Here is a 19,847-nt window from a genome sequence, read left to right on the forward strand (position 1 = left end):
TGGATGGATGATGGATGGATGGATGAATGGTTGAATGGTTGATGGTTGATGGATGATGGATGATGGATGATGGATGATGGATGGATGGATGGATGAATAGTTGATAGTTGATGGATGATGGATGATGGATGGATGGATGGATGAATAGTTAATGGTTGATGGATGGATGATGGATGGATGATGGATGGATGATGGATGGATGATGGGTGGATGGATAATCCGTCAGTCAAAGACTCAAAGAGACAACTTGACAACCCAGGACACTTAATGTTGACAGGTTTCTTAGTGAGATGCTCTGTTGGAGTTAAAAACAAACAAACACCTTCTGCTCTAAATTTGCAGCTTTGCTTAAATAACGAATATTAGAAAGAAATGTTTAAAAATTAAGATTTGGGTGATATTAAAAGATGGAAGACCTTTTTAGATTTCTTCTTTAAATTAATATTTCTATTCAAGATGTTTATTTATTGCTCTTACAGATGTTTTGTCCTCTGCTGCTGCAACGCTGCAAATCTTATTTCCTCTTATCATAGGCTTTTAGTTCGAGACGCCTGTTGGGAACAGTGAGTGAGTGAAAGATGTGAGATTCCAGACTCATTCTGCCTTTTCGTGACTGTCACTGTTCACTTTAATCAATTATTATATTATAAACACATTATGAATCATTTAAAATGTGTTGCTAGGATGAAGCACCGGCAGTTGACGGACGAACGTGGCTGTTTCGTCCCGATTCGTTTTAAAGTACGAACCTTGTGGAGAAATAAAATCAGAGTCAGCTGACACGATGGTGAACTCATGGAGACAGTTGCCACGGAGACCGGCGCACGTCATCCTGTCGCGGTTGCCATGGCCCTCCTGACGTCAAAGCCCCTCGCAAGATGCTTAGGAAACCCCCTGGCACGGTCGCCATGGATACTGGCGGGGGGAGGGGTGCGGCTCAGAGGAAGCGGAAGTGTCAGAGCAGGCGGAAGTGGTACTGCCCTGAAGACCCTGAGCAGCGAGCGGAGGACGGCTTGATAAACTCGCATCTTCCAGAGACTTCAATCGGCACTCCGAGCACGCTCCAAATGTGAGTTCCCCTCCATAACACTCGATTAATGTCTCTTCTACCCGCCACGGGAGAGTTTTTTCGGGGAGGAGCAGCGGCCGCGGCGGTGGCCTCATTCCCTGCATCTGCGGCGGAAGGTGCCCATTGTGGCGGAGGGCTGGGTGCGAGGATTTAAGGGCCGAGCCTTGCGCCTCGACGGCGAGAAATGACCCCCGAAATAAACCCCCGCGAGGTGGTCCGCGCTCTTTTCTGCGGTCGAGTGCGCCGCGGATGGACGCGTTCCCCCTCCGGGAGGCCCCGCGCTGCGCTGCGTGCCGTGCGCGGTGCCCCCGGTGCCCGTGCGGGGTTGGGGAGCAGACGTACCCGAGCTGGGCCATTTTGACAGCTTAGCCGCGGCCGTGCCCCGGGCCGTGGCGAGCGCAGCCGCGCCGTCTCCTCCGGTGCAGGTGCCGGCGCCTCCACACTGCGCATAGCGGACATCCAGCCCCGGCGCCGGGGGCCATAACGGGACCTGCTGCTCTAGCGGCCCCACCTACGGCTTAAACAGGCGCTTTTGTCGACGACCGTAGCCGAGCTCCGTCATGGCGTAGTGAGACGATGTGTTAGCTAACACACCCTCCCTGTTCCCCGGGAGTCTCCCCGCTGATTCGGGTCCACATGTAATAATCGCGTCGTTTCATATCAGTCACCGCTTCTCACGCAGCGCCGTTTTTTTTATTTATTTATTTTTTACTCTCCGGCCATTTCGGCTCTTAGCGCATTGCATCGCCCGTTTCAGCCCCGAACTGGGTCAGCGCCCGTTAGCCGCTAAGCTAACCGATAAAGCCAGCCCAGACCGTGCGTTGACGTTAACGTAGCATGCTAAGCTAGGTGGCGGTAATCTAACTCTCCATTTTAAAATTCCGCAGGGGAATGCGACAAGGAGGGCGTAGCTGCTCGCAGGCCGAGGCAGCGGCAGGCGGTGCAGCCCGGGTCTCCTCGGGCCTGCGGGTGGCGGGGTAGGGGGGGGGGGGGGGGGGGACGGCTGCTCGGCGGCAGCGGGCGAAACCTCCGCGGAGGCTGCGTTTTTATTAAGCCGTTCATCGCACCTCTCTTTCCGCTGTAGAAGACGCCGCTGTCCATTTTTTTTTTTTTTTTATCCGGTGCGCAAGAGCCCGTTCGCCTTTTCACAGCGACACAACAGCAGCGGGAACGCTCCGGGTTTCAGGGTCGTGTTCGGGGGGGATCGTGGCCGGCAAAAGAGGCCGGGATGGATCGATTTTTAACCGATGTGCGGCGGCGGCGGGGGGGGGGGGGGGTTGACTAACCAGCCGCTAATGCGCCCGTAGCCGCGATGGCGTTGCGCTCCGATGCTAAATGCTAACGCTCCGATGCTAAAATGAGACAGGTTCGACATTACGCGTTTGTGGAAATGACACTGAGGCGATGCCACGTGCAGACATTACGGTTTACCCTCCGATCCACGCTATAGAAAACTGTCTTTGGGTTTTATTTTCCTTTTATAGACTCTGTATCTCTGCCTGTAAGAGGCTTTACTGCTGCACAGACACACCTGAGAGAACCCGACCAGGGCCCACGGCTGAAGATCCATGTAAAATGTGTGATTTCATAACCTGAATGTGGGAATTCTACTCCTACAAATTATGTTTCTATATGGAAATGTGTATAAATGTGTAAAATGAACTGGAAACCACCAGTAGATGAATTCACAATGTGAACTAACAGAAATCTGATGCTTGGCCCATACACATTTACCAGGATCTCTACATTTAGTCATTCTTCGGTGTTTCCATTCAATATAAATCAGTGTCTTGTCTGTGTTTGTTGATTTTAAACAAGCATTAGCCCCCCAATGTTTATCCTTAAAAGGTAAAATAGTAAAAGTACTGTGTGTACTATAGCGTCGAACATGCGTTTAGTTAATTGTTTAATTGAAAAACTCAAGGTTTTTATGTGCATTTCTTGCATCTTTGTGGTTTTAATGCATTTTACTGCAGGTTGCTTTGGATCGAAGCACCTGCCACATGGTACAGGCGGATTTCTGGCACTAGTATCTACAATTTTCTTAATTTAATCTGATTTGTGATAGGTGCTGCTGGGAGATAAAATCAGTCACCTAATAAAGAACAAATAGTGAGGCTCTTATTGAAATGGTTGAATTATATAGTCTGATCGAGAAAATACCTCATCAAGGTGATAAATACCTTCTTAATTTCCCAGAATCAAAATGTATGTAATATAAGTTGTTATTCCCAGGCTATATATAACATTTACTAATTAAGATATTAACAATAGTAGTAGAAGCAATTATACGTTTAGTTAAAAACCGAATAGAATAAAAATATTAAACAAGATTCACAATTAGTCATAGTAACTTGTCAAATAATCACATTTTTTGCATTATTCCTTGACATGTTACTTCAAGTATTATATAAAGATATTGCATTTTCAAGTGGGATTTTCAAGTGTGAAGTAATCGATTATTTGACCAATTATTGAAATCTAAATCACATGATGTTGTACTATTCATGATTAACATGTGCTGCTAAATTCTTTCCCTCAAACAATCCAAAGTGAACATGTAGTGTTGGTGATTTTCGGCATTTGACGTATGCCAAACCATCATAATGTCGTCATGGCAACCACAACGCTGGTGAATTTGAGTGATCTCAGGTTTCTTCTCAATGAGCTTCCTGATAATGGCGGAAATGGGCTTTCTGAATTCACAATGGTCCCATACACTAATGGCCTCACCATTTAGTTTTTTCGGTAAACTAATGGAACTGCACTCAATATCGGCAGATAATTGATTTTCGGATTCAGCCCTTCAATCAGCATTGGGAATGTGCCATGGTAGCGCTCCCAGCTGAGAGGCCCGACCGTAAAACGTGCACAAGAGGGGCAGGAGAATTAAACTTTGTGAATTACTAAGCTTTTGATTCTGTCCCCAAGCATCTCTTTTAATCAGTTGTTGTTGCTGCTGCTTCTTCACACAAAATCTTCACATACAGAACAGTCTTCAAGTCAATAGTTATCATACCTTACATTTAGAAAATGCTTTTTTAATTCAAGGTGACATGTAATGATGGTGATATTATTCTGCAGTGTTTTTCTCATGGGTGTTTGTTAGGAAGTAAACATCAAATATTTACTGCATACCCGTCATCTGTAAAATATCTAATACTCTCCTGAAGGCAGAGACGTTGTATTGGCAGATTTTTCGGAAAAACTATAGTCTTATCAGTGAAATTCTAAAAGCTGTAATAAGTATTATGAAATAACGTATAGATAAAATAGGTAAGTGATTTGAAGGATGCAGATGTATAAAAATGGAACAAAGAGCTGTTTTTATTAATCCCCCACTTGGATACTTTTCACCATTTCTTTTCTAACAATGAATTACTATTCTAATTGAATTTAAGATTAAATTTCAGTTGCTTGTGAAGTAGAAGTTTAATAAAGATCGCTTGCTTGTAGAATCGAGGTTTGACAAATGAGTAGATAAAGTCAATATGACACATACAATTTTTTCCCAGTATCGTAGTAGTTTAGATCACGATTTAGTACATTTTAATTTAGCCCAACCCCCGTGTGACATGTGACGTCAGGTTGGGATTGGACCAATCATCAAGTAATCAATGATTATCAGCAGCTCACAACCAAGACCAGCTGAAAAGACAAAAGTGTTTCACCTCTTAAATCTGCAGTTATCTGATACTTAAATCTAAAGGAAGAGAACATGGGAGCTTCAACTTTCGAATGTCTTATTGAATGATAAAGTATTAGTTGCCATAGATGCCTCGATGATAACTACAAGAATCATAAAATCCCCCACAATTAGGTCCACCTGTATCCAAACACAGCATAAGACATGATGATGGAGATATTTCACATAGAACAGGAATCAGGTTATTGAAAAGAATCAGGAAGAGGAAGAACACAGGGAATTCTCCCAGGCCTCGGATATCCTTTTAAAGAGCACAAAGATCAATCATTAAGAAACATGGCACAGCTGTAAATCTTCCAGTTGAAGGCTTGGTTTAAAAATACAAGTAGTGGTTGGAGGGGAAATGGGCTGCAGTAAAGATGCAGAAGTATTTAAAGGTAGAGGACACTGTATACACTTGGTGACCGGGGCTGTAGCAGAGGAAGCTCTCTGTTGGAAACAACTGCATGATAACTGATCCAGAGTCTGCAGGAGGGCACAGAGTAACATTTAAAACAGATTAGAATAAAATTGAACTAATGGTGAAATACTGGAGATATTCTCTGTGCATAAGTTAAACACTGCACCAGAGCTACAATGATTAGTCATTCATTTGAAAATTAACTGATCCACTAATGTTAAGCATTTGATGTGTCCACCTTTACCAATATGAAAATCTGCAGATTATTCAATAATAAAAAAGTTGCAGCCCTACGCTGTTTTTTTTGTCCTGTGAAACAATACAGTAAAAGGCCCGGGGGTGATGTCTGTATCGACACCTCCTTTCGAATCGATGACTGTAACTGATCAATATTTTTCATGTCTCAGTAATTGATAGATATTCTTTGCACACTGTTTTTACAGTCCTCCTTATTCCTGACTTGGTTTCCCTATTGATTTTCTGTCGATCACATTAATGGTTATTGCATTAGCTCCAACCTCAATATCTGTGGAAACTCACTGTTAAATAACTCTGACGGGACTAACTCTCAGACTGGAGACCGTGTTCAGTCAAACATTTTTGAGTTAAATCTAATAGGGCTGTCATTTTTTTCAAAAAAATCAAGTTCAAACGATATTTACATGACCCGCAATGCGTTGAAAAGTATTCCAATATACACGTATCTCCACCCCCACGCGCATGCAGTCAGATGAGGTTAAATGCTTTGCTGCGCTCGTCTGTGGTGCCGCGTCCTCTGCCTCATTTCGGTGGAAAGCTAACAGATCTGTTGTCGTCGTAGAATAAGACAGTTTTAAGTTACAAAGTCACCAAATAGCTTTACCTTTTTTCCTTACGCTGCCATCTGCGGTGTCACAACGTCTCCACAACCCGCTTCTCAGATGGTTTCATGTTGTGATCGTCTGCTCAGTAAATCCTCGATATTTCGAATAAAATCTGAAATAACATTCCCTGTAAAAAACATTTAGAATCTTTGACTTGAACCACACGAGTCTGACATGGTGACACTGTTTTGTTGTATTCATCATAGCTTACACCTCTTTTGGTCATGTAGGGAATCATCAATCTGCTCCCACAGGGCGGTCAGAGGTCAGGTAAGCTTCAAATTGATCGCAACATGGTGATGTTTGGGATTCTCTGGTGGAAGGGTGACTTGCTTACACACCCAGAACAGAAACCTTTCATGGTGAAGCTGGTTTAGACACATTTTACTGCAAGCGTTACAGTAGAGAAACTTATCCTGCAGCTGTTTAAATATAGAAATAAGATAATTGCACGTTATTCAAATGAATTGAATGTATAAATGTAGATGCTTTGAACTGGTCGGAGTGCTTTGTGGAGGCTTTACAGAGTGATGTGTAGATAAGGAGGAGATGTAGATGAGGCTGTGGCCTACTTAGACCTACAGATTCATCTGGAGAGCAGGAAGCCCCGGGGGATGAAATAACTGGGAGCAGCCATTTCACTGGACGTGAAAAGATTTTTGACATTTTGTGAAGCACTGTCATATCATTGCAGTTTTTATATGTTCTATTAGGATCAATTCAGTTAATTTAGCTTCTGCCAAACCAGTGCTGCATGTTTCAGCCTCTACGGAATGACACGGTATCTATCTCACTGGGTTGGCTGTCCTTTCTTGTCGTGTATTTCCCCTCTTGAGCATGCTGCACCTATTAAATGGGCACACGGATCTCACACTACAATGTTTCTCACATGTATTCCAACCATCGTCATTGCTGCTCTCGACTCTTTCCAAATCTCTTGTTTTTATATTTTCTGCCCGTCCCAGCTGGTAGATGTTAACTCTTTCTTCCCCCTGTTTCTTTTCCCCTCCAGCCTAAAAGATGGATAAGAACGACCTGGTGCAGAAAGCCAAGCTGGCAGAGCAGGCCGAGCGCTACGACGACATGGCGGCTGCCATGAAGGCCGTGACGGAGCAGGGCCTGGAGCTCAGCAACGAGGAGCGCAACCTGCTCTCCGTCGCCTACAAGAACGTTGTAAGGCATCTTTTTAATGGCTCAAACCCCCACCCACCACATCCACCACCACAAATCTGTCAGCGTGTAACTACAGTCAGCTAATGAAAAGCTGTTAAAACTGTTGTAAGGATTCTTCGGAGTAAGACAAAGCTAACGCATAATTAAGTCGTCATAACGATGAGGGGGGGTTGTATGAACTCTTTAGGTTCACATCAAAATAACATGAACCGCAGTTCACCACAAACCTCGATTATTTTCAGTTGGATGTCACAAAGCAAAACAATATTTACAGGCGGCAAGAACCCAAACTGGATTCATGACGAACACGAGCACAATCCCTCACAAGGTCAAATCCAAGACGACTCTAACTCCCAACTTCAGTAAAGATTTGACATAACTGTGAGGAGTTTGTTTAACAGGCTCCGGATGAAGTGAAGAGACAGAATTAAGTGCATCTCACTTAATCAAAACTAGAGCCAGACCCATTTTAGGTGCCAATGTCGATGTATATCAATTACATTTTTTTTGTGGGTAGGAAAATATTTTCTCTGCCTGTAAAATAAAAGTGTGAAAGCTGTCAAAGGTATAAAAACGCAACTGCAGTACTTAACTCCCAATTTGCACTGCACACACAGCCCACTGAATTTATATTGTGATTCAGCTGTGTGTGTGTGTGTGTTGCACAGTTTAATTGCCAAACATTGTGCCCCTATACACTGTCACACCCACAACACAACACCTGTGGTGCATTTCGAGGTAATGATTTAACACCTGTTTGTGCTTGAAAAATCTCCCTGTGATGTTTCAACGTTAACGGTGGGAGCCTGAGGAAATAAGAGTTAATGTCCAGGCTGCAACACTGGACTCCACTTCACAGTTTATCTCATCTTGGCCCAACATTCATTAAAGTTTAATTTTGAAAGGAAGAGTTATACTCCTCAGTATTAGTGCAATTACGGCTCCCTGCTCCCCTGCTGTTGGATATTTATATAATTTATTGTGACATTAAAAGTGTTAGCTCCTCTTATAATGAGGACGCTTTCAGTTAATGTTCTTAAATTATTTTCGTGTTTTTTACTCATGACAATTTCATAGTCTAACCTTGAAGCACAAATTATGTAAGATCAGCCTCAGGTTTTCCAGAACAGCGGCTCTATCTGTCATCAAGGTTTCCCCTTTTTTTTTTTTTTTTTTTTAAAGCTGGCTAGCATTGAGTAGCAGTCTGTACTATTGGTGTTGCATGTTTTAATATTAACTGTAACCCAACAAGGAGAACAGTGAGTCACTCACTCACATAAGAACGTGCATGTAAGCTGCACTTGTCTCACATAATCTGACGGCAGATCTTCATGCACAGTCACATGGGCACGCTGCCATGGGCAAAATGGCATTGGATTTTTTTTTCATAAAGGCGCTAAGACTTTATTTGATAGTTCATCTTGTTTAAAACACCAGAGACGTCTGCTGGACGCCCCTGCTGTCCTATCAGCTCCATCTATTACACGAACAACAACTCGGTTCTTGTTACGAGGGTGTTCTTTTCGCATCCTTTTGAAGATGGAGAGAACGTCAGGAAACTCTGGATGTCTTGTGTTCCGCACATTCTGAACGTCATCCCGGCGAGTGTTGGCCAAGAAATCAGATCTGTATGAACTGCTGACCAATGCAAAGGAAGGGTCAAATATTTCAAACTTGCAGAACAGCTTAAAGAAATTCCTCAAGCAGTCCATCAAGACTCAGTGGAATTCAAATTATGAAACGTGCTGCATTCCGCAGTGCAACAGGATGATAGGATCTCCTCAGTGCATGGTGACTGATGACCAGAACCACAGAATTACACAGATCAGTGCAAACACTCTGACAACAATGGTTGCTCCTTAAGATAGTCAATGATGCTACTGATGAACTCAAGTCTGACCCCATTGCATCACTTTCGATGCTATGGTTCATCAAGGCTCATTAGTAGAGGGAGTAGAGAAGACGTGTAGCGAAGGGTTGCACTTGATCCTTTGGCCACTTTAGAAAGAGTCAAACTTTTGTTTTTGGGACATGCTCCGCCAGGTGAGCTAAAAGGAAACCTGTATGGCCCACTTTCCAAAAACCAGATTGCAAAGTGCGTCACGGCCATAAAAAAGGAAACATTCAGAGAACAAGTTTACTGAAGTCAAGAAATAGATGATTAATAAAATGCTTAACAATAAAACAATAATAGAAAAGACTTGTTAAGCCTCATTATAATAATGTGGTTTTAAAAACCGAAACCAATCCAAAGTTGCAAATTAAATTATCCACAAGATGTGTTTGGACCTGATCCCATCTGCTGCAGAGAATGAGCTACCACCAGCCAAAAACCAAAGCTCAGACTGGGAAGACTGGGAAGACACTGCACCGAGCACTATGATACCACACCAGAATGACACCCAAACCCAGACAGTGTGCTTCAATGATGGAGATTCAACAGTCAGCGCAAAGAGCTGTTCACCTGTTTGTTCAAAGTTCAGTGAAGCTCCACTTGATGTCCTTGATGTAACCGCTGCTACAGAGAGATGGTTAACTGACGTTTTTTAAATTGAATTTATCTTGTGTTCAAATTGCACCAAGTTCGAACACTTACCTTCCCTGGACCCTGAACAATCCACATGACAAATGTGGAGATAAGATAAACGGTCCTCGAGATATTCAAACCACAGACAAACAGACCTGGAGTTATTAGGTTATGCAAGTTTATTTATATAATTCATTTTTAGGAATTACCTTGAGGCGGCTGCTGTTCATTTTATTTTGTAATATTGTGATATTATATAATCTGGGATAATGTATAATGGAACCCTGTTTGATTGGGTGTGACTGGCCACACTCAACTGAACAGTCATGACAGGAGAAGGGTTAAGAAAACAGTCCTGTGCAGGACTAGTGAAATAACTTGTCCCAAATAAACACTGATTTAATCATTCAATCATAATTACTTCATATTCAGTATTGTTTCTGCTGTTTATCCTGCAAATAAGATGTTTGTTAGTCTTAGGTTGATGGTTTTTTGGTTGTTTTTTTTTCAGGTGGGGGCCCGTCGTTCATCCTGGCGCGTCATCTCCAGCATCGAGCAGAAGACGGAGGGGAACGAGAAGAAACAGGTCATGGCCCGTGATTACCGCGAGAAGATCGAGTTAGAACTCCAAGAAATCTGCCACGACGTGCTGGTATGGAGTGGGATGGTGGAGGGCGGGTGATGGGTGGGTGAAAAGGGAGGATTGAGTCTAAAGAGGGAGCAGTGGAGGAGGAGAGAGTGGAGGAGCCGATCCCTCTCGGCTGAGGGAAGAACAGCAGTCACATGATGTTACTCGTGGAGACGGTGATAATGTTGCTGGCAGCAGCACTGGCAGCTGTTGAGTCGTCAAACATAGCTTTAATTTTCTTCCCAGTTTTTTTTCGCCTTGCTCACACACTCCGGCATCTTGGCTTCACATTTTTTTTTACTCTTGGCAGAAGCAAAAAAGGCTGCACTGCATCAAGTCCTGAGAAATCCTCCACAGTTTGCTTGTGCTGGGTGTGTGTAAAACCCCAAGAATTAGGATTTTGAACATGAAAACCTTTTATTACCCTTTTATGTCAGCTGAGGCCTGAGCAGGTGTTCAGACTGAAAATAGCTTTGCATTAAAAGTAAAAAAAATAAGGGGCTGTGTTGTTGTGGGCATGTTGCTGCAGACTGAAGAACGATTGAAGAATGAATATATGATACAAATGAACGTTAGTCCCCCTTACCTTTTATTTTGAAAGGTAAGGTAACGAGCAGTTGTTTATTGGAAGAATCAGAGTCAAAAGATACTCAACCCTCGTTATGGTTTCACACTTCACTTCACTGTGGCCAGATGATGGATTGAATTAGTTCTGATACAGAGGAAAAACCTGCCAGAAAAGCCCTCAACACGTTAAATGTGTTTGAATGCAATGCTCAGCAATCCCTTATCTTAACTGATGATTTGGACATGACGCTCCCATTTCTTTATTGATCTACCATGGGAATTTGTTTGCATAAGCTCCACACAGGTAAGTGCACAGCGTCAACTGCTGCTGACAATTAAAGCATTTTCCTTCACTTCTCTTGTGCATCTTTAAGAAGAACACATGTTTTTCGTGGTCAGTCTCTCTGGCTCAGAGCATCAGCAGAAGCAGAGCTCTGTTATTTTGCCTGACCGTAATATGACCTGAAGCTAGACTCCGTTTGTCCCTATCTGCAGTTTTAAAACAGATTTGGCCTTGAATATGATTTAGGCCTCATGAACAACCCTCTACATTCTCACGCCCTGAGTAGGTTAGAACAGAAATCTGCTCAAGGTCAAAGCAGACTCAGATTTTTTGCGCCTGAGCTGACTTCTAATAATATCGTCAAGGTCAAACTGGAATCCTCTGCAGTGATGTGGTGCGGTAGAACTGAAGTGAGGGAAGGACTGGTGGAGACATGCGGTACTTAGAGCAGCAGGAAGCTTGGAAGGTGCAGACTGAAAAGCATCACAGGACGGAAAATATGTTTGTGACCTTGAACAGAAAACAAATGACAGAGAGAGGTCGCAGGAGAGCTACTGGTTTCCCTTAAACCACTGGTGTTAATGGAAAGAAATGCATAAAAAGAAAAGACAATTTTGATCAGATAGTGTATTATATTTATTCCACATTGAAACAGAAAATAAAGGTATATTTGCTTTAAAATAAACAATGGGAAACGTATGAATAAATCAGGATTATTTACCAATAGTTGTCACATTTAAACGGCTCTGTTGCTGAGCGTGTTAGCAGCTGCATTCTTCAGGCTGCCTACTTCGTCATGCTGTGTTGGCACTGTAACCGTTGAAGGAATGAGGACAGGTAGGTAGAGAAGCATGTTAGTGAGTGAGTTTGATGGTGTGGATAGATGAGAACCCTTCAACTCGGGTGTGGGAACATCCGAGTTGGTCCACAGTTAAAGTTGAGACCAACTAGGATCTCAAAAACAAATAGTATTTCAGGAAGATTTATATTGACGGACATATATAAACAGGAGATCGTACATTTAGTGGGAAATCAATGGAGAAACTTAATTATAAAATAACCAGATGAAGGTGTTTGTTTTTGTCTCATCTGGTCAAACTCTTGACAAATCAAAGTCAAATTTAATTTAGAATCAAATGTTGGCACGTCTCCCCTGCTCACTGGTTTACAATATTGTCTACAGTGGTTTAGGGCGGTCTGTTACTTCCGTTCGAATGTAGTTGGAAAAGCTTGTTTTCGAACTGTGATGATCATTTCGACTACAAAATCTATAGTCTTGAAGAGCATCAGATCGCCCAAAGTAGTTTGCCTTGGGATCCAGGAGAGAACTCTCATGGTCAGCTTGACCAGTTGACCACGAAAGTAAGCCAATGATACGTTATTTTACTTTGAAAATGGCGGACAGCCATCCTGAGCAGACAGTCAAGACACCAAAGCATCTGAGAAGCGACGTGAGGACGTATTTTGGGTTTTACACTGGAGATGGCTAAGAAATCAAGTATGTTGTACCCTGCAATGGTATTACTGGTCTAATGCAGTTGCCCAAACTGGGGCAAACTAAAAAATGGTTTTACATTTCCATTTTTGCAAAACACTACAGAATAAGCCAAAATGTTAAATACACATCAAATACAATGTGATGACCACGTCATTAACGGTATGGAAATATCTCTTAATGGTTCTCACTGGTTTCACTTATGTTTTTTGTTTTGAGTAAATAAACTTTCTTTAAAAGACTAAGCCTAGGTCACATGTAGGCTTTGCTTAATTTGAATTACTCGGAAGTTAAAAATCATTTCGGAGCCTTCAATCTAAATAATTGAAATTAAATTTTTCTTCACAAGTTGTGATTAAAGGTGTCGACATTTGTGTTTGGAAACAAAAATTATGATTTCCATTGTCTTGTGGAACACGGTCAATGGGTCAACTGGTGCTTTATTGTCAGCCAAGTTTTATGAGTAGAACGAACTGATGACTCGGTCATAAACTCTTTCTTGGTGATTTCAGTCTGGTTTACATTCAGATTTCTACAAGACATACCCAGGCCAAGTCTGACGGGAGTCAGCAGATTAACACAGACCTCTCAGTGGTAGAAAGATCTGAATGTTACCACTGGAACAAAGCTGGTCTCAGTGAGGAGATGCTCTGGGGGAAAGTCGGCCTGATCACATGATCTGGGTGAAGCTTCCCTTAAATGATCAGATGAGTACATCAGCAGACGGAACAAGAACACACGCTGTGAGTTGCTGACACCCCGTCAGCAAACTGCACTCATTTTCTTCTGCTATGAACAAATATAGAAGGACACTTTGATCAGGTGACTCAGTACAATGAGGTTATATAACTATTAATACTCTTTTCTTTCATATCCACATACAGCTAACTTTGTTTCAACATTATTATATCATACACTTGTACGCAAACATGTAACATTTATTCAGCAAAAGGTTTGAATAGTTTTGTGCCAGTTCCTTCTTTAGATATATTGATAAATTCAACATCATCCTGGAATGATCTTGTCCTCCCGCCTCTCACTCGGCAAAAGAAGAATTTTGGATTTGTCCCATTTTACAAAGAAAAGGACAAGTTTCACTGCTGAGCCCAGGAGCTGGAGCTCTGTCGTGGCTGGTTCCAGACATGTCCTTCATTCGATCGGTCTGAGGTAAGTTGTATAAGTTTAACTTATTATAGGGTATGTTTTTCATAGGGAGGCCAAATTCAGTCTAGCTAGCCAAGTATCTGATCAGATTTACCTACTCATACTATCCTCTTCCTTACCAGACAGTCATTACAAATTATGCATGCTCCACAGTTGAGATTATTTTTCTTTTTAAATGTTCAGTGTGTAAGATTTAGGTGAAAGGAATCTATTGGCAGAAATTAATTATAAATTAATCCTAGTGATGTTTTCACTTGTTTCATCTAAATTGTACAAACTGTTTTCTTTACCCTAGAATGGGCCCTTTATATTTAAATACTTAATATTTACATTGGGAGCAGATCCTCTCTATACTGTATTCAAATAAATGAAATGCTTGTAGATGTCTCCCCTTTAATAAAAAAAAATGTTCTTTCAAACATTACCTGTATTTCTACCTCTTAAGACATTGAGGTTATGTATCTCAGTCTAAAATTATAGAGGTTTTGTTAGTTAGGAAAAAAACAACCCTTTAACAAACTCCTCCAGATTCCTCATTACTGAGGACTTCACAACAATCGCCTCTGATTCTGTCTTGGTGAGTCAACCGTTGCCATGTTGGTGACACACTGTCATCTGGGCACAAATGAGAGAAACCTACATGTCCTATACAATGGAAGAGGTTCCAGGGTAGATGGAAATTCCCAGATTCTGTTGTACATTCAAATGAAGACATTATTCAACGTTATTTAGGCACCAGCTAATTCTGGTACCTTCTCCGTGGTCCAACTTGCAATGGTGGATGCACCCTTCCGATATCTGGCTGTTGGCCTCTTCAAACATTCCTATGCTTTGCTCAGAATGTTTCAGACGTCATTAACCAGCAGTGGTTCGAGTTCCTCCCCTCCATCTACCAGTCTCTCCTGACAGTTGATGGCATCCTTACAAACTATCTCTGTTGCAGATGGATACGACCTGATGGTGTTGAGGATGAAGAAGACGTGGACAGCAGTACACTGGATGCCATCAGGAGGGAACAGAGCATCAGCTGAAGCACTGAGGGTGTCGGAGACTTTATACAAATAACTCATTGAATGACTAAATCCCAGGACATGAAACCATGTGTGCTGTGGCCTCGCTCCCTAACTGTCCCACTGTGAAGACATGGCCTTCAATCCTTTGGTAGTTGTTGAACTGAAGTTATAAATCATATAATAACTAATGTGTTATTTATACACGTGTATAATTTGTAATGACTTCCATGTGTAATTATTTAAATGAAAAAATTTGTGGTGCTTTAAATAAACATGATAAATGCACATGTATCTGTGTCTCTTTAATTCTTTTTCAAATGCACGGAGAAGGGAAGCTCAGCTGGCAAATATCACAGAGAAAGATGGTCCTAAATGTTGCAGTTGTAGGAAAATATGAAGCTTCATGCTCAAATATAACGGACACCCTTACATTGAATTGGAGGATTTATACAACAAGCGAACAGTTTCACCTCAGTTGGTTAAATATGTAATGACAATAGATTCTTAGTTTACTTTCCACGGCTAAAACGATATGAATTACATAAAGCAGAGCTTGAGCCAAGACTGTCCGAAGTCATCTAATAGTAAAAGTCAGAATCATGAGAAACAAATTGATGTAATTTCTCTCCTCGCGCTCGCTGCTGCTTCATTGCCTCTTATTGCTCTGAAGAAGTCCCTGATATTCCATTTGTTTGCCTTTAGCAGTCGACTGAGGAGCTGCAGTTGTCTCCCCCTCCTCTCGCTGCTCTCTCCCTGCCTCCTCCTGTTCCTCGTCCTGCTCTGTGCGGTCTCGATTTCTGCAAACCCTTTCCAAAAATATCTTCTAAGGCAAGCGATATCAAATGAATGGACTCCCTTACACCAGTTCTTCCCTGAGGGCAACCCATAGTGATGTGCAAAATTACTTTTATTTGTTAACTGGTCATCCACTCAGTTGTCCCTTGACTGTAGACCACAGATTTATGAACTTGGAAGAACTTTTGCTACTTCCTGAAAGCTGCTTCAAGGAGAGACATTGCATATTTGTATTTCCACCTCCTCTTTTGATTCCCTGCCTCTGATACACTTTCTCTCCACTTTTCTTCCTGTCAGATCCCCGAGGTTCTTCCATAGCCTCTTAGACTATACAGCTAAAATAATATACAGTGTTAAATACATTATTAAAACATCATGTCAGCCATTAAACACAATGATTCAAATAAATGAGTATACTCTGTCGGGGTAAACAGATGGTTCCTCCTGTTCTTGATTCATGTGATAGATAAGTTACCTTTTAGACATTCTCTGAACTCCGCAAATCCTCCATATTTTATAAAGTCCACAGAAATTCAGGAGAATTCGATGTGTGACCACAGCAGCTGGATTCAACCTCTCCAGTTGATGGTGTTTCGTTTCAGCAAAGGCTGCAGTGCAGATACAAGGATTAGTGAAACCATCTGTAATCTGGTTGTCCTTCAACGTCCTCAGTACACAATGCTTACAAGCCCTTCTTGTCGTCTCTCTCTGTTTCAGAATCTGCTCGACAAATTCCTCATAGCCAACGCAACTCAGGCAGAGAGCAAGGTGTTCTACCTCAAAATGAAAGGAGACTACTTCAGATACCTGTCCGAGGTGGCCTCTGGGGACTCAAAGAAGGGTGAGTATCACTCAGAGACAGAAGGTTCTCACTGTTCTTTCACTTCTAGTTTGTCAGGGTAAGAAGTTGAGTATTGTTGACCACTGGTTCCTTGTGTTGTGCAGATACGGTAGAGAACTCTCAGCAGGCCTACCAGAACGCCTTCGACATCAGCAAGAAGGACATGCAGCCGACGCACCCCATCCGGCTCGGCCTGGCCCTCAACTTCTCCGTCTTCTACTATGAAATCCTCAACTCTCCCGAGCAGGCCTGCGCTCTGGCCAAGCAGGTGGGTGCACGACACTGTTTATTAAACGGACTGGTGGCCCCTCTGCAGATCACTCCACCAGTTAACATCAAGATGGAGTAGTGCGTCTTGCCTGCTGCTGAACTCTGACTTGTGACGGACCCAAAGTCCTCAGGTGTCTGACGGCCGTACTGTCTGAGATTTTAGCTTAAACTGGAGTTGGACTTGATTGAATGGTCGACTTTTAAAATATCCCGAGAGTGAGAGTCATCGTGTCTTCAGTGTAAATCCATTTTCTGAAAGATTTACATCAGTGAAACTTCCCCCCCCCCGCAGGCTTTCGACGAGGCGATCGCCGAGCTCGACACCTTGAACGAGGACTCGTACAAAGACAGCACGCTGATCATGCAGCTACTAAGGGACAACCTCACTGTGAGTATTGTAACCTCACTGTATTTATAATAAAGTTGACGGTTGAACTGTAAAATATCAGGACTCAATTACATTTATTTGACCCAATGGGTTTGATAACGATAATCTTAAGAATCATTATCAAACAGTTTCACTTCCTAATGTCGGCATCAGCCCCAAACCTCCATGTTGCTCAGGCTGTGGTGTAAATATAACACGTGACTAATGATGACTCAAACACATGGACCTGATTCATTTAGCAGGAAACACTGTTCATTGAACATTATGTTTTTCTCAGCAGCCACAGAAACGTCCAGTAGCTCAGCCCTGTTAAATATTTGTCATCTTTATCTTTTGTCCACTGGTCGTGTTGACGGAGCTGAAGCAGGTTCCACACCCATTACTGATACTACTTCTACTACTTCTATATTAATACAAGAACTTTTACAGCTTTTCTACTCAACTAAATGTGTTAAATCACATATTTATCACATTTCTTTTGTTTTGAAAAGCTGCTGTAGCTCGGCTGTATTTACACGACAAATCACACTAAACAGGATTATTTTCATGACTTAATAACTGAGAACTATTTTTCTGCAGTGGATTAATTTAATAGTTTTGTTGTGGCGAGTATCTGTGTCAGCAGAGACGTGCACGTTGATCGAAATAAAACAATATGCGAATATGAATTCACTGCTGGTGTTGTTCTTCAGACTGACAATGTAAAGCGTGTTCTCGAGGCTCGTGAAATGAAAAGTAAATGAAACGTAACAGATTTAATGAGTCGTCACCTCTGCGACAGAATGACTGATGCGCTCTCTCTCTCTCTCCCTCCCTCTGCAGCTGTGGACATCGGAAAACCAGGGAGACGAGGGCGAGACCGGCGATGGAGAGAACTAGAGCGCACTTCACTGTTAACCCATCCCCACTCTCTTCCTCTTCCTTTTATCTCTCTTCCTCTTTCTTCTCTTCTTCCTCTCTTCGTACACATAAACAGCCCATTCATTCCCTCGTCCCACTCGTTCAAGCCTAGCCTCCCGACTTCCCTTCTGTATAACCAACAGCATGAATAGTACCTGACCTTCACGGATCAAATTAAAGATAAAAAGAAAGGAGGGGGGGTAGAAAAACGACAGAAACTACCCCGTCACCCCGAGATCCTTCATCCCTCCTCCCTCCAGCCTCTCCTCCCCTCACCATGGCACTCCAAGGCCGGCCAGCAGGCGAAGGCCAGCAGGCGGCGGCCAGCAGCCGGTCTCGTCTTATAGCACGCAGGGAGGGTTTTTATCCACAACCTCAAATTCAATTTGTTGTTTCTAAAGTCCACGAAGCCCCGTTTTTATCCTCCTCGTTTTTATTTCCTTCCTCCTCCATTCCTTCCATTCTTCCTCGCTCCTCTTCCCTCCTTCCTAACATCTCGGTATGTTCTCTCACCCTCCCTCCCTCCCTCCCTCCCCTCCCCTCCCCCCCCTCTCTAGCGAGTTAATGCATTTATATAGTTGTCCATCCCTTTTTCTTTTTGGCTATTCTTAGTGTACTGGCTTAACGGCTGGTTTTATTCCACATTACGAAAACGAAAAAAAAGGTTATTAAACTGTCCGTTTATTTTCAACAAACACTGTGATGCTTAGTTTTTCCTCCACCAGATTTAATGGTCAAATTGATATTGAGCCGGGATTGATCGGGGGTGTGTTTGATCAGCAGTGCGATTCTGCTGAGGTTTATACAGAAGGGTCCTCCTATACAAGGCTGTATTGTGACACTGACAAACCTAAAAGCAAACGTGTTTTACCTGCTGTGTAACCGAACACTCGCTGTTTTTCACTTTTAATTTCCTGTCTAACCGGGACCGGGGTTTTATTCCAAGCCACTCTGCATATTTCCAGTTTGGAGCTAAAAAAAAAACAAAAACTAAAAAGATTCGGAAAATGGTTAAATTAAAAACATTCCATTTTAATGTACGAGAAGATTTTACACGTCTTTCAAAACAAACGGGACCTGCCTGCTTCCTGGGATCCGCCTCCTGTCCAGGTGCTGTTGAACATCTGTACCGTCCCTGAAGTTAGTTCCTTAAACACGTTTATTTCCCTCTGCGGTTGCTTTTGTTTCTCTTTATGTGTGTGTGCGTTTGTGTGTGTTTGACAAATCAAACCCTTTGTTCTGTTATTTTGAAAACTGTAAAATTGTAAAACATTTTTAGAGCCTAACTGTAAATCTGTCTTTTAGAAAAACAAAACGGTTTTGTCGATATTGTTCGTTGACACCTGCTTGTAAAGAAACCTTGAAGCCGTTTCCGTCAGATACTGTTGTTATTCTTTTTGAGCAGATCATTTTATTTTTTTTTGGTACTCTCTCATCTCCCTCTGATTTCTCCTCTGTTCTACAAGTCCAGAATATTTCCACTCGCTGTTGAACGGTGTGATCTGCCAATAAGAATGCATGCTTCCATGTATCACCATATAAATCTACCACAAGCATCGAGTGGGGAGTTGGTGACACGTAAACTCGCTGCGGCCTCGGTTCCAACATGTGAACGGCAGTTGTGGCGGCGCGGCCTGGTACCGATCCTACGATCTGATCAGGATTAGCTAATGGTTTCAAAAACCAGTTAACGAGTTGATTCTCGACGTTTGAATCATGTTAAAAAATCTTAAGGTTCTTAAGGTTTAATATGATAAGAAATCGA

The 19,847-nt window shown here is 42.5% G+C and overlaps 1 protein-coding gene across 1 annotated transcript; it reads left to right on the forward strand.

The window, feature by feature from the left end:
• Nucleotides 1-910: 910 nt before the first annotated feature.
• Nucleotides 911-19,090, forward strand: ywhaba (tyrosine 3-monooxygenase/tryptophan 5-monooxygenase activation protein, beta polypeptide a). Its single transcript, XM_034584957.1, has 7 exons — nt 911-1,069; nt 7,051-7,211; nt 10,250-10,390; nt 16,401-16,524; nt 16,629-16,792; nt 17,087-17,182; nt 18,005-19,090. The coding sequence occupies exons 2-7, from the start codon at nt 7,059-7,061 to the stop codon at nt 18,059-18,061; spliced, it is 735 nt and encodes a 244-aa protein (XP_034440848.1). The 5' UTR covers nt 911-1,069; nt 7,051-7,058; the 3' UTR covers nt 18,062-19,090.
• The last annotated feature ends 757 nt before the right edge of the window (nt 19,091-19,847 follow it).

This window comes from Hippoglossus hippoglossus, chromosome 5 (assembly GCF_009819705.1).
Source record: "Hippoglossus hippoglossus isolate fHipHip1 chromosome 5, fHipHip1.pri, whole genome shotgun sequence".
Taxonomy (NCBI): Eukaryota; Metazoa; Chordata; class Actinopteri; order Pleuronectiformes; family Pleuronectidae; genus Hippoglossus; species Hippoglossus hippoglossus.

Excerpts from the sequence above, each read along its gene's own strand:
- ywhaba (XM_034584957.1), top strand. The coding sequence starts at position 7,059 with ATGGATAAGAACGACCTGGTGCAGAAAGCCAAGCTGGCAGAGCAGGCC. Across the intron at positions 16,525-16,628 it reads CTCTGGGGACTCAAAGAAGG|ATACGGTAGAGAACTCTCAG; the intron begins GTGAGTATCACT and ends TGTGTTGTGCAG. Across the intron at positions 17,183-18,004 it reads TACTAAGGGACAACCTCACT|CTGTGGACATCGGAAAACCA; the intron begins GTGAGTATTGTA and ends CTCCCTCTGCAG.